The sequence below is a fragment of the Gorilla gorilla genome, chromosome 10, assembly GCF_029281585.2.
Source record: "Gorilla gorilla gorilla isolate KB3781 chromosome 10, NHGRI_mGorGor1-v2.1_pri, whole genome shotgun sequence".
NCBI lineage: Eukaryota > Metazoa > Chordata > Mammalia > Primates > Hominidae > Gorilla > Gorilla gorilla.
In genome coordinates, this window is record NC_073234.2 from 54,467,373 (window position 1) to 54,482,327 (window position 14,955).

At 36.5% G+C, this 14,955-nt stretch overlaps 1 protein-coding gene across 2 annotated transcripts in view; it reads left to right on the forward strand.

Annotated features, from left to right (window-relative positions):
* The window catches only part of SLC38A4 (solute carrier family 38 member 4), a 61,376-nt gene that overhangs the window by 21,787 nt on the left and 24,634 nt on the right, over positions 1-14,955 (forward strand). The window contains exons 1-2 of one of the 2 annotated variants that reach the window (XM_019038683.4): positions 402-593; positions 11,024-11,254. In XM_019038683.4, the coding sequence (XP_018894228.1) occupies positions 11,136-11,254 (119 nt within the window). In that variant the 5' untranslated portion in view covers positions 402-593; positions 11,024-11,135. Of the gene's footprint in view, positions 1-401; positions 594-11,023; positions 11,255-14,955 lie in introns of those variants that run through there. The other variant, XM_004053005.5, reaches the window with a different exon arrangement.

The following is a 14,955-nucleotide window of genomic DNA, read 5'->3' on the forward strand; positions in this document are numbered from 1 at the left end:
AGTAACTGTACCATTTGGAAGTGTTTGTCATTCTGTAAAATTTTCTCTGAAAAGATCAACAACTCAAAAGAAAATAACTCTTTCACTATGTAATCAATATTTTCTGGAGATTTTGATTATAATGTTTCATTAAACAATCTGACTTCATAACTATTGTTACTGTATTGTTTTGCTTTGACTTCAATTCATAAGTCTTTTGAAAATGGAATATTTCTGGATTCATCAGTCAACCAACCTAGTAAAATCTTAATAGAGAATAACACCAACCAAGCTAAAACTTTCAGTGATTATTTTATTGTATGAAAGCCAAAATTCTAAAAGCAAACAGAAATTGGTGTAACTGATGTTTAATCCAAATGTACAACAGTAAACTGACTTAGCTTCTCTTTTTTTTTTTCAAGAGCTGACGCAAGTTGGACAGAAGGAGGTGTTGGGGTGAGGTGGTGGTGTTGATTGGCTTGTCTTGTTCACTCCCACTGGTCTTTAAATCAATGTCTAGATCTCTAAAGTTTCATATAAATCAAAGCTGTTACACGGGTCTGCCATTCCAAACAAGTCAGGAAAGCCTTCACAGGACTGGATAAATAATTAAGGTACAGCTGTTTTTACATGAATATTTGCAGTGTTAAAATAATGCTTACTTTCTTATTTTTATTGTGTTGTTTGTTTACTCATTACAAATTAAAATGTTTGGAAATACTACTTGGATAACTTTTTTTCCTCATTTTAGAAATGATCAATTCAGTATAATGTCAAACATTGAAATTATTTACCCAGGTCCTGATTGCAGTTTTCTTTTACAGATAATTTTAGGTTTAACATAAAATTAGGACAGTGAATAATAAGAAAGGGAAACATTGCAAATACAGCCGGTAAAATGTGTTTAGTTATTTATATCTCCAGGTTGATCATGGAATATAATGAAGAATTGACATAATCTGTCTTAGGAAAAAATATGAAAGTTCAGAAGTACATTCTCAATATTACACTAATAAAGACTTTTGTTTATCTTGAAAACAAATAGAAAACCCACAAAATTTTTGACTAATCAAAGAAGGAACATCACTTCGGTGCAGCAGATGTGAATGGCTAAGAGTTTGGGCTGTACCATTATCAAATGAAAAAGAAAAAATGTTGTGTCTTACCTTTTCTTCTTAATTTGACCATTTTAGTTAAGGAGTATTTTTAGAACAAAGTTACTAAAAGAAACTAGGGAATTGAATGGAATATAAGCATAGCTTTAGATTTTGAAGGAGTAGAGTCAATTATCTAAAAGTAGAGGTGTTCTCCTCAAATTTATTAATCAGACAGAGGAGAATTCCCAGTGGATTTAAGTATCCCTGTACTTTGAGTATCTTACAGAGCATATGTGGATGGTTTTAGTTAAATGCCCAGGGTATAGTAAAACTAAGAGTGTTTTGTAACTCAGTGGAAGAATATTTGAATTGATGATATATATCACAGTCATGAACACTGGGCTAAAAAGTTTTAGTTTTGACAAAGTAAAGAAATTTGGGTATGTTTTTAATAAAAGATTGCCATTTAGTTTATAGTTCAAGATCCTCCAGTTTCGATTTATATTTAGATAGCGTTCTGGGATTTTCTTGAAAGTATTTACATTTGTACTCCTAAGAAGTATATAAGCAACATTTAAGATCTGAAAAATGTAGCTTTAATGACTCAACTTTTGAGTTTTCTTTAAACATGTTATACAGTGTGCTTTAAGGTTATTGAAGCTATTTTTTAGTTATGTGAGTTAGTTTAAAGAAAGTGAAAATAATTATTCTAAGAAGAAGAAAAAAGTACCTCTGGGAATGGTCCAGTATCTATTATAATGAATGGAACTTACTGCATCCAGAACTCATGACAGATTAAGTATCATGCATTAAAATGTGGAGCAGAAAGAGTTCACTATGTTAATATCATGTATGCTACATATCCCTGGGCATTCTGGAAACTACTCTTTGGGAAAATATGAACTAAAATTTATGTGGCAATTTATGTTTAAGATGACTATGTTTTCTTCTAAGAGCAGAGCTAGAAAGTCTGTAAACAAAATCGCATATTCAAATCTTATGACCAGTCCTTTATACCTCATCAAATGGCTGCTTTAATTCTTATATTAGCAAGCATGTAATCTTTTCAGAAATGGGAAAAGACCTTAGTATTTGGTTATTTATCTTAACTTTTCTAGTTCTTCCTAGATATTACCTGTAAGCTATATCTGAGTAGAGGAAAAAAAAAGGAAATGCCAAAATATTAGCACTAGCAATAGGAAATAGTCAAGTACAGTTCTGCTGTTATTGTTGGTTTCTTCTTTAAGAGCTACCTCAGACGGAATACTTTTATGGAAGCTAATTTCTGTGAGAACTCATGCTATAGACCAACAAGCGCTCTCACTGACAAAATATGACAAGAATGGCATTGTTGGGGAAATTAAGATAATTTAATATAAAGGTAATATTAGACTGATTGTAGTGTAAAAGCTACATTCATTTATCTATGGTACAGGGTGGATGTAGATTTAAATAAGTTCCTTGGATACAAGATGATTTGGCTTTTAGAAGTTGCATGACCCTTGCCCAACCAAAGGGTAAATGATAGGTGAGGCTTTCTGCTACCTAAACCTAAATTTCAAAGTGAATTTGTCAATACTGGGTAGGCATGAAAGATGAGACAGATAGCAATGCTGGGAAATCTGCTCTGGCAATATTAGCTCCCTTTTTCACTTTCACTTATCAGGTAAAATAAATGTTTACAGTAACTAGGGAAGGTCAGAACTTTTGCTTCTCGACTCAAGGACTGTTTTGCTTTCCAGACTTGATGTCTTTCTTTGAAGTTGAACCATACAGGTAAAATTTAAGCAATTTACTGTTTTGACACCCTTACACCCTGAACTTCTTAGGTACCCATCCAAAGAACAAGACATTACAATGTTTAATAATTAGAATTTGGACATAAAGAATTAGCTACTCAGAACACTTAGATACCTTTTAATTAACATGATAGAAATGAAATTATTCTAATATAATAATATTCTAAATACTTGGTGTCAAGTTTTGACTTTGTATTTTCATGAAGAGTCAATTGAATTGACAACGCAGTTGAGCACTGCTGTGCTACAAAATCCAGTCTGTTTCTGCGAGACCTCTTTGTATTACAGATAAACTTAACTTTAATGAGGAGAAAGGCTAGACTATAGAAAATTCTGTTGAACTAAATTTGACTTTTCTTTTAGAAGCATTTTGAACATTCTCTGTGCAACAGAGCGATTTTTTCTCCTGACAGTCAGAGGAGAGAATTTTCATTTCATTTTGAAGCATTATCCTATAAAACTATAATCAAAAAGCATACCTCTATCTATTAATATAACACAGATCATATCAAATTGCATTTATCTTAGTGGAATGTAACACTAGGCACTGTGCTAGATGCTAGGAATATGTAGAATCCACAACCCCAGCACCATTCCTATTCTCATGAAGCTTCTGCCTAAGACAGTTAGTTATCAAATAGGCAACTAAAGAGTAAGTAAAAAGTGTGATAAATACTACGCAGGAGAGGAGAGCATATAGTGGCAGATCTAGTGTAATGTGGGAATGTGGGGTCAGAGCAGGACACTCTGACCAATAGGCCTTTAAAGATTTTCAGGTTGTTTTAGTTAACATTGGGAGGGACCTGGGCTAAGAATGTGGGGAATGGCAGTCCAAGCAGAGGGAACAGTGCCTTAAAAGGTCCTGCAGTGGCAGTGGGGAAATGAAAGAAGCCTAATATATTCAGTGAGTGAGGGGTGATGGGATTCAGCATGAAACTAAAGAGCTATGTCTGGGTCAAAGCGTATAGACCTTCCAGTGTATTAGGAAATTTGACTTTAGTCTAAAAGTGATGACAAAATCACAGTAGGGCCTTCAGTAGCACAGTCGTTTGGAATAACATAGTGGTCATGGAGATAGAAGTGGATGAATTTTAAATAAATGTTGAAAGAAGGACTGATAGGACTTGATGATACATTGGACATGAGTAGGAGGTGAAGGATAGAGAATGGGACAGCCAGGTCTACCCAGTGAGTAGTTGGGTGAATGAAGGTAGCACGCTCTGAGATGGCAAACAGCAGAAGAATCTATGCCTATGAAAATTTTATGTTTCAATTACAGCGTTTGCCAGCAATATTCTTTTCTATCCTACCCATGCAATAATTCTTTGATTAATTCAATACATATTTATTCCAAGAAAAAGGTAGAAAATGTTAATTATATTATGCTTTAAGAGTTTGCTCAAAATCTGTTTGTTTTAGTAGGCTGAGTTCCTCAGATGCAAGGAGTCTGTTTTATTCATCCTCTGTGTCTTCCATAGTTTCTGATTAACTTTTAGCAATTATGATATAGTCTAAAGGCTTCAAGGTATATACTTTGTGCTGTAGACAGATGATTCAGAATATTTAGTTTCTCATAATGTGCTAATTCTTTTTGAATTGTGCATTTAACCATTGTTCCCTTAAATAGATCAGTGATATAATCTTCAGAGTTAAGATATAAGCCATGAAAAAGTGTCCCAACTTTTGTGAGAGCTCCCTTGGCCAAGGCAAAAATAGAATACATTTTTTTTTGAGATGGAGTCTTCGTCGCCCAGGCTGGAATGCAGTGGTGCAATCTCAGCTCACTGCAACCTCCGACCCCGGGTTCAAACCATTCTCCTGCCTCAGGAGATTAACTGGGACTACAGGCATGCGCCACCATGCCCAGCTAATTTTTGTATTTTTAGGAGAGATGGAGCTTTGCCATGTTGGGCAGGCTGGTCTCAAACTCCTGACCTCAGGAGATAGACCCTCCTCAGCCTCCCAAAGCTCTGGGATTACAGGTGTGAGCCACTGTGCTCATCCCAATAAATATTTTGTATATGCTAAAACAGCATAAAATTAGGTCTTAATTTGTTCATTTGTGAAGGGGCATCTACCTCACTCACAATGTTTGTGAGAGTTTTGAGAACTGTGAAGCCCTCTTTTGTAAGTGTCTAATTATGCATATGAAATATTATGTATGTTTGCAGCTAGATAAAGACATCAATTCAATTCTGATTACTGGAAGAGAGAAAACAGATCTAAATTTATTGAAGGCCTACTATAGGCCAAACTTTGACACTCATTATCTCATTTAAATTCTCACAACACTGCTTTGTGGTAAATAATATTACCTTCATTTCATAGAAAACGGAAAAGTCAGAAGTTAGTTAATGCAGTTTCGCTTACTGCCAAAGCCATAGTTCCTGTTCCCTGATTAGGCTTTAGTTCTCTGTAGTAGAGATGGCAATACAAAGGTGGCATAGCATGAAGGCCACTCAACTTGGTGCCTCCATTACCTCATCTGTACAATGGGAATAAGAAAAAAAATTGTACTCACCTCAGAGGACCGCTCTGAAGAATTGATAGACGTAAGGCCTTAAAACAGTGGCTGGCATGTGGTAAGTGCCATATGAGTGTCTGATATATCTTTTTTTAAAAAATTCTGGGATTAGCATGGCTTAATGCAAATGAAATGAATGAGGTTCCTATTAATATACAAAGTAGAACAGACTTTAACTGAAGCTTTTGGACTGCAGACATGTATACTTACAGCAGCAAAGATCTCAGCCCTGCTGCTCCTTCCTCAGAGAAGCCTTCCCTGATCCCCCAGACTAAGTTGGATACTATGAAAGACACTGCTATGGCCCCCTAGAGGGGCTGGATAAATTAAGGATGGAGTGGAGGAGGGAGGGGAGCATGCCAGTCACTGTGACCCACATGTGCAAATGACCTGAGATGTAGAGAACACGGTGGATTTCTGGAATGGAAAGACTAGTGTAGCTGGAACACTAAGGTGAGGAGAGTGTGGAAGGAGATGAGACCAGAGAGGTGGGTGGACCAGGCAGAATCTTACCAGGCATGTTGAGAATTTTGGACTTTATCCTCAGAGTAAAGGGAAGACATTAAAGGGTTTTAAGCAAATAAATGATATGATCTGTGTTGTTGCTGTTATGTTTCAAAGATCACTCTGGATATTGGGTAAAGAATGAATGGTGGGGGTGGTTAGGGGAGGCAAAAGAGAATTGAAGATCAATTAGGAGATTTTTACAGTAGACATGATGGTAGCTTGGACAAGAGTGAAGGTGAAAGAAATGAAGAGAAAAAGACTAACTTGAGAAATACTTCAGTTTATTGTAAAAGTCAATCAGACTTTGTAAAGAACTGGATGTGGAGGGTAAGAAAGAAAAATTTATAATAGAAGGCTCTTATGCTTTTGACATGAATAATTGGATAAATGGTGACAACATTCTTTGGAATGGAAACATTGGAAGAAGAGGGCCTATCACAAGTTAGACTTTGAACACATTGAATTTAAACTGCCTTTGAGATATATAGATGACATTTAGGCCCCTGGACACATGGAACTTGAGTTCCCAGGAGAAGCCTAGGCTGATGTAACTTGAGAAGTCTTTGGTATATGTATTCGTCAGAGTTCTCCAGAGAAACAGAACCAACTGGAGATAAATAGACAGACAGGTATAGATGTATATAGATATAAGATTACATTTATAATGGGAATTGGCTTTCATGATTATGGAGCCAAGAGATCTCAAAGTACAGCATCTGCAAGCTGGAGAACCAGGAAAGCTGGTGGTATAATTTAATCTGAGGCTAAAGGCTAAGAAACAGGATGTTGCTGGTATAAGTATCAGAATTATGAGGTCTGGGAAGCAGGAGCTCCAATGTTCAAGGGCAGGAGAAGGCAGGAGAAGATGGATGTCCTAGCTCAAACAGAGACAGTAAATTTGCCCTTCCTCTGCCTTTTTGTTCTATCTGGAACCTGGAGTGTTTGGAGGATGCTCACCTTCAGTGGTGAGAGTGGACCTTTTTTACTCAGTCTATTGATTCAAATGGTAATCTTTTCCAGAAACACCCTCACAGACACACCCCAAAATAAAGTTTTACTTGCTATCTTCCCATCCTTTGACGCAGCCACAATGACATATAAAATTAACCATCACGTTATATGAAGTCTTGGGAGTGGACTGGAAGAATGGGGCTTAGGATCTAGCTTTAAGGAAGTCAAGCAATGAAATGTCACATATTTTTAAAAAGACAAACCACAAAAACTGTGAAAAGCAATAGTGGTGTCATCAGCAAATAGAAATTTTTGAGAATTCCTAGAAGGCAGAAAGAAGATAGGGTTGGAAAATCTAAGAGAAAAGGAACCAAGATAAGTGTGCTTTTCCCATAGGGAGCCCTGCAGTAGCTTCAAGTTAAGTCGATATAGACAAAGAGGAGGCATAGATCATGGGCAACCAGTGATCAGGTATCCACCAAGGAACCTCAGTTTAGACATCATGGTCTGTTTGGGATACCATTTTTGACTATAAGATAAAGCTGTGATCCAATCTGTAAAGAAAGCTCAAGGGAGGATGCTAGGATAAGTATTAGGGCCTCTACTGCAGACAAAGAGGTATAACAAGCAGGAATGGAAGCTCTACCAAAAAGAAGATACATTAAAATGCTTCACCCCCGGAGTAACTGCTCCTAGAGTGGCAGCTGTGTCTAGGAGTGGGATGCTCCTCCCACAGATAAGCAGCAGAAAAGCCACTTACACAGAACCTACAAGGGAGCAGCCCATCAGTGAAATGGGCCCACACAATTTCAGAGAAGCTCTGAGTACCAGCTGTCCAAGCTAATCAATGCGCTCTGTCATTCACAAATATGAACAGATAAGCTAGGAACACTTGAAACTAAGGAAAATGAGCAGCATGGAAGAGAAGGACCAAAGGGAACAAACAGAATAACTAACTTCAGAAGAAACATATAATTTATGGAACAAAAGGAACTTCTGAAAACCTCACATCAATATCCTTAGAAAAATCTGAGAAAATATAGTATCCATAAAACAAAAAAAGTGATATGAAAAAAGAGAAAGAGGATAAGAGCAAATTATTAGAAATTAAGAGCGTGATTGAGAAAAATAGCTGACAAGTTGAAAAATGAAACGGATATAGCTGAAGGTGAAATTTGTTATTTTGGATGTGACATTGAGGAAATATTCCTGAACATCGAGCAGTAAGATGAACAGATCGAACATAAACAGAAAAGCTTAGCAATATGGATCAAGAGGTCCAATACCTGATTAATAAAAGTTTCAGGAGTAAACAAAGGGGAAGAAATAGTTTTTTTAAATAGTAGAACTTTTTTTTATTTTTAGAAAATGTGTCTTCTATAGAAGAAAGACACAAGCCTTTTGATTGAATGGGCCGTCTGCATGCTGAGTATGATGAATTTTAAAAGCGACTCACATCTAGTCACGTCGTGATGAAAGGATAAGGATAAAAATTCTGAAATCCACAGAAAAACATCGATAAATTATCTATAAAGAAATAAGAGCCAGACTCATCAATAGAAGCTAAAAGAGAGAAGTTTCTTCAATATTCTGAAGGAAAATGCTTCTGAATCTAGAATTCAAACAATTAACAAAGTTTGAAGGCAAAATAAAGACATTTTCCAACATGAAGCAACTCAGAAATTCTATTTACAGACATAGGCTCATTGTGTGAAAAAAGTTATTCAAGGCATTATTTTAGCATAATGCAAAATAAACTGAAGAAAGAAGATAGAATGCCGTTCAAGAAACTAGCGGCTAAGCAAGACTCAGAGGTTGGAGGAGGAAGCCATTCAGAATGAGAAAGAGCATAGAAAATTTGCTTTCAAAGTTTTGGTAATATAGAATTATATTTCACTTATTATGTAGTCAAATACACCACTTTGTCTTTAGGGCATACTATTTATACAGTGATAATACTGTAATTGCTGCTTATTGGTTTTCCATGTTTAGAAACAACCTACAGGCGAGTTATGACACTTGTTTCACAGAATAAGATGAAAATATTATGATTCTCAAATTGTAAAAGTATTTTATTAACTAAAATAATTAGGAGTGTAGGAGAAGGAAGGAAAGAAAAAGTATGCTAATGTCCTTATTTTTTATGGGTAACCAGTCTAAAATCAGTAAACCAAGTCAAAAAAACTTTAGTGAATTATTCAGATCTAGAATGGCTAATTTTAAATAACAAGCTAAAAACAGAAACCGTCAATAGTGGTTGCTGCTGGGAAGTGAGACTGGTACTGTGTGAAGAGTGAGGAAAACCTTTGTACTCATTTAGTGAGTTTCCTTTTTTTTTCTTTTAACCATATGCATGTCTTACTTCTATTCTCTCTTAGCTTTTAACCGGCTTCTTTTCATCTTTTATGTATATACACTTAGGCTGCCTTATGTTAATAATAGTTTCATTTTTGTTCCTCCTGCTTAAAACACTGTGTGCTATTTTTTTAAATTCTGAGAACTGCTTTCTTTATTTCTAGACAATTCTCTGCCATTATCCCTTTCTGTTTTGTCTCACCCTAGTCTCACAATTCTCTATATTGGAATGACTATCAGTGTATATTTGAACTTGTAATTCTTATTTTTTCCCCATTCCTCTTAACTTCTTTCTATTTATATTTTTCTTTTTTTAATCTCTTCGTGCTATAATTTGAGTGATTTCCACAGATCTGTCTTTCAATTTTATAAGTCTTCCTTCAGCTGAGTTTTTTTTAATTTCAATGATTCTATTTTTTTCTTTTTTTAAAGAATTCCTTTTTTTGACTCTTTTTGCAACAGGCTGTTCTCCTTTTATATTCCTTTATAATGTTTTTATTCTGTGAAAGTTATTCTCTTATTTTGAATGTTTTCTTTCAAAATGTCTTTCTTTTTATTAATTTAATGTAAAAGTCCCTTTTAAATTGCTTTGTTATTTGTAGTTCCTTAGATGTGAATTTTATCATTTCTTGTGCCTACTGGCACTCTTACTAGTGAGTTTCCATGTGTGTTTTTTATGTTTTGAGGTAATTTATGTTTTTTATGTAATTTGAGGATGTGAACTTTTCTCAAGTGTGAGTTGCCTTTCAAAAAATTACTGCCATAGCTCTGGGTTGTGGAGGTATTCCCATGTGGTAGTTTCTGTTTGTCAGAGGAATAGCAGATTTTGTGACTTCTGGAGCAATTTTTATGTTAGTTTCTCTGCTCAAGATTTCCTTATCAAATGGGTATTGCACATGTCATGACCACACTTTTCAAGAATGATAGTGTTTCTCCTAATATGATGGTTCAACAATAATTGAATGAATCTAATGGTAAGAATTTCAGAAGAAATTATATCAACTACATATAGTAGATTCAAGACATTTTTCAAAAACACAATGCCAGTCCACCCCTTTTCACTATATAATTGAGGAAAATGAGGTCCCCAAATGTTAAATGACTTCTGCTGAGATCCAATGAATTAAAGGCAGAGCAGAGGCTAAAATCTAGATCTCTTTGTTGTTAAAATACATTTTAATTTGACACAGATGATGAGTGATGCTGACCCAGAGGCAAATCTGAACTTTCTTTTGTTACTGTTCTTAACTTTGGCTTCAGGATCCAAGTGCCTAGAAAGTTACTTCCTAAACTTGATCCTCACCTATGTTGCATATTATCAAGCATTTGGTGGTGGTAATTCTTTCATGTCCAATTAAATTAAAGCAGTAATTTTCTTTCTAGTTATTGCTAGTAGAGACACTGGTAGATTCTGCCTTTGTAGACCTTCCTTTGTCAACAATTTACTTTTGTCTTCCTTTCTTTTAACACATGTATCCCACTCACAAATACCTAAATTTCCTTGAAGACTGCTGCCATGTCTTAAGACTTTTTTTTTCCATAGTGACTAGTAAAACCTGCCATTTTCATTATACATAGGCACTCTATAAATATCTGCTAATTTAGCAATTATTAGTAATTTCCTTTCTTCTCTTCCATTTTTTCCTTTCTTGTATTGGGTAAAGGAACATTTCACGATTTGCTTATGTAAAGTTTTCAGGAGTTTCTTTCCTTCCTCCCTTTTACAGAGAGCATACAAAATGTAGATGATTCATATTCACTTATTTCATTTAAATAAAATTATAATGATGTATGTTGTGTTCTGTTTGCAGAACAGAGTGTTCTGAACATCAACACAAAGTGGAAGAACCTTAAGCTGAAGGTACAGTATATTATTTACACTGAAGGGGCTTGTGTGTGGACAAGAAAGCGCTGACAGCTCAAATGGATCCCATGGAACTGAGAAATGTCAACATCGAACCAGATGATGAGAGCAGCAGTGGAGAAAGTGCTCCAGATAGCTACATCGGGATAGGAAATTCAGAAAAGGCAGCAATGAGCAGGTATGGGGTTAAAAATTACTATGTTCCATGGAAAAATAAGACAGGATGTGGACATGGAAAACAGGGTCTTGATGGGAAGAACTGGATTTATTACAGGTAAATTTGAGATAACAATGATATTGATGCTAGCACATCAATTCCCTGGTCCTGAAATACAGTGATAATGTCAATCTCTTTTGTGACTGATTTAGAATTGAGGTTACAATGTCCTTGTCTCCATTAATAATGTGTAATAATTTTAATTATTTTAGCCTATTGCTCCTCTTATCTTTCTCAGATTCCTCTTTGAATGTTGCTACACCTCCTGGTTTCTGTAGGGATTCTTTTCTCTCTAAAAGTATCCTCTGGGCAAGCTCACTCACAACTATTATGGCCTCACCCTCCAAATATATGCCATATACCCAGCCTGTTAAGTTTCTCTACTGAATTTCAGATAATTATATCTGAATGTCTACTGCACGTCTCTACTGGACCACTACTGTGTCTGAATTGCCTCATTTATAAAGTTAAACCTGTAATGTCTAATACTGAACTCCTATCTTTCCCTCCAAAACCTGCTCCTCCTCTAGTAATCCCCATCCTAGTGAAAATCACTGCTATCATGCAGCAACTCACTCAAAAGCCCCTAGGTGTAAACTTTGACCCACATAGCCAACTGTCAGTCATATCCAGTTGGTTTGACCTTATTAATGCTTCAAATACACCTACTTTTCTGTACCCATTATACTGTGGTCTTACGTTAGGCCTACATTAAATGTGAGACAGGGAGAGAGCCCTGATTTCTCTCCCTGTCTTACATTTTGCTCTCCTCTGTCTAGCCCTCTACACTCCTGCAAGAGCAATCTCTTACAATTGCAAATTGAATCAATTTCCATCCTTAGATAAAGCCCTTCTGCACCTCTCCAATAGCCATAAGAGAAAGTAGATTACACACTGCTGGGCGCGTAAGGTCCTTTGTGATCTGTTCTTGACCTGCCCCTCCTGTCCTGTTTTTTGCCCTCTCCCTATTTGTTACTTGTTGCCTTCACTTATTCTGCTCCAACTGCCTGGAATCAGTCACCTGCTCCCCCTTTCTCCGTGTTGACACCTCTCATCCTTCAAGAATCAGCTCAACGTCAGGTCTCCTATGCAGCCTTTTCCAAATTACTCTACTCCCCCATGTAGAAGTGACTGCCCCTCCTTCGTGTACCCTCTCCCTGTGCAGATGTTAATTACGCCACTACTACAGGTTAATGGCCTCTGTGGTCCCACCACCTGCCACATTGTCTGGTGCATAGTGAGTGCACAATAGTTATTTGATAAGTCAATTGATTCCCCACAAAATGTTATATCAAATTGTACATGATTTAAGATGCTCAGAAGGGAATTTTTGACCAAATCTAGGCGTGAAATAGAGAATATTGTGCTCAAACAAAGACTTCTCATTTTATTTACAACACCCAGGAAAATCCATCAGGAGAAAGTACTGTTCTTCCTTCAAGTAGCTCAGTGCAATGAACTTTAGGGATGTCGGACTGGAGAGGCCACTGAGATGTAAATTATAGCATTTTCTAAATTAGGTGATCCTTGAAGAAACACTAGGGTGGCAGAAGACAGGGCTTTGGAGTCTGCAGAGTAGTTGCCTGACTTTAGAGAAGCTGTTTGTCCTCTTTGAGCTTCAGTGGAAAATGTAAAATGGCAAACCAACAGCTGCTTTTCAAGGATGAGATGGGTGCCCAGAATATAGATGACATTCAATACTTTTTTATTACTTCTCCTTCACTGCATTACCCTTAGTAAACTGATTCAAACCTGAGGATGTTTCTGAAAGGCACGCACACAAATATGAGCTCTGCCGAGGTTGACAGAGTTAAAGGGGACACCCTCCTAAGAACTGTCATAGTGTCTTTCCACTTGATCCTCAAAAGCCAGAGTAGAAAGAGCATGAATGCTTTTCTTAAGCTTCATGCAATGTGTTCCGAACCACTCACAGTGACTTACCTTTTATCTCCTGGCTTAAACATAGGACATCATTTTGCAGTTTTTAAAATCAGTTTAAAGAGATGGGTTTTATCTATGTGTGGTTTGGATTGAACCCTTAAATGTAAATTTTTGAGAAATTCAACATAATGTATTTATTTGTGATCATTATACTTGTGTTTTCAATACATGCTGGGTTTGGTATCAAAACATTTAACATACTGGGGACATTTCTCATCTATTTTATACAATCTTGGCATGTTAAATGACTACAACTCATCTCATGCCAAAATAAGAACATGCAAATGCCTCAAAGAAAGAAAATCTGTTTACTTTCAAATTCTCAATTTTAAAAACTACTATGGAATACAGATTTTAGTTTATTGATTAAAATAAAGATTCCAGAGTTTAAATTCTAGGTGGCACTTTTGTTTTTATAGTCCTCAGGCCCATTTTAGGCTTCATTGTATCCTGTCATCTCAGTCTCCAACTGTGAACATTATGTACCAGTCTTCACATAGCAGGTACATTAATTACAGGCCATTAATGTAAACCACAAAAGAGTGGTGGGCAGTGGGTGGGGGGTGAATGGAAATGGAAAGAGGCAACAACTGAGGGCATTGTGCTTTCTGGGAGAAATATGGGGAGAAGGCTAGGAAATGTTCTTAACTTGCGTACTCAGAGCTATTTATGCCTTGAGTTCTAGAAAAGCACATACAACTTTGTGGTTTCGTGTGCTGTTTCTATCTACATCTCATACTGTTTTCTATTCTCAAAAAGTAACCCTGTCATCCTCTTTCCTCTCCAGATTATTTTCAGGATTAGCTTCTGTTATAAAAAATAGCTTGTACAGATCTCCTACAATAATTATTTTCTATTTTATTTCTAAGGTTTATTTATTTATTTATTGAGACAGACAGAGTTTCACTCTTGTGGCCCATGCTGGAGTGCAATGGTGCAATCTCGGCTCACTGCAACCTCTGCCTCCCAGGTTCAAGCGATTCTCCTGCTTCAGCCTCCTGAGTAGCTGGGATTACAGGCACCTGCCACCACACTCAGCTAACTTTTTGTATTTCTAGTAGAGACGAAGTTTCACCATGTTGGCCAGGCTGGTCTTGAACTCCTGACCTCAAGTTATCCACCCACCTCGGCCTCCCAAAGTGCTGGGATTACAGGCGTCAGCCACTGTGCCTGGCCTCTAGGATTATATTAATAGAACAATCTTCAATTATTTTATCTTTCTTTATCTTTCTTTTCATGTAGGAAATGTCCTAAAATTTTCAACCCATCAATTTGAAAGCACTTTTAAAATCATACATAGTCGAGCATTTTATATAAAAACAACTAAAAAGTCTGTGACATTTTGCAGTATAAAAATGCAATGGCAGCAGTAGGCCTTATTAATTGAGCCTCTTGGAAATGTGGCTGGTCCTAGGTCCGTAGCCTCAAAGGCCCTGGCTTGTAACTGCAGGAGCTGACCAGCACAGCTCTATAACCAAGTTGTACATCTTCTAGCCTGTGTCCAAGAAAACCAGAATCACAACGCTCTGTGGATAGTGACATCTTAAAGTTTTCTTTCCCTCCCAACTCTTTTGCCAATTCATTGAATTGCTTTAATAATTTCCTTAGTTTCATTCATTATCTGTTAATAATCCATGTACATTTTGAGAGTAATTAAAACACATACGCACACACAGAAACAACCAACACAACACACAGCTACCACTGAATTACTTTCCAGT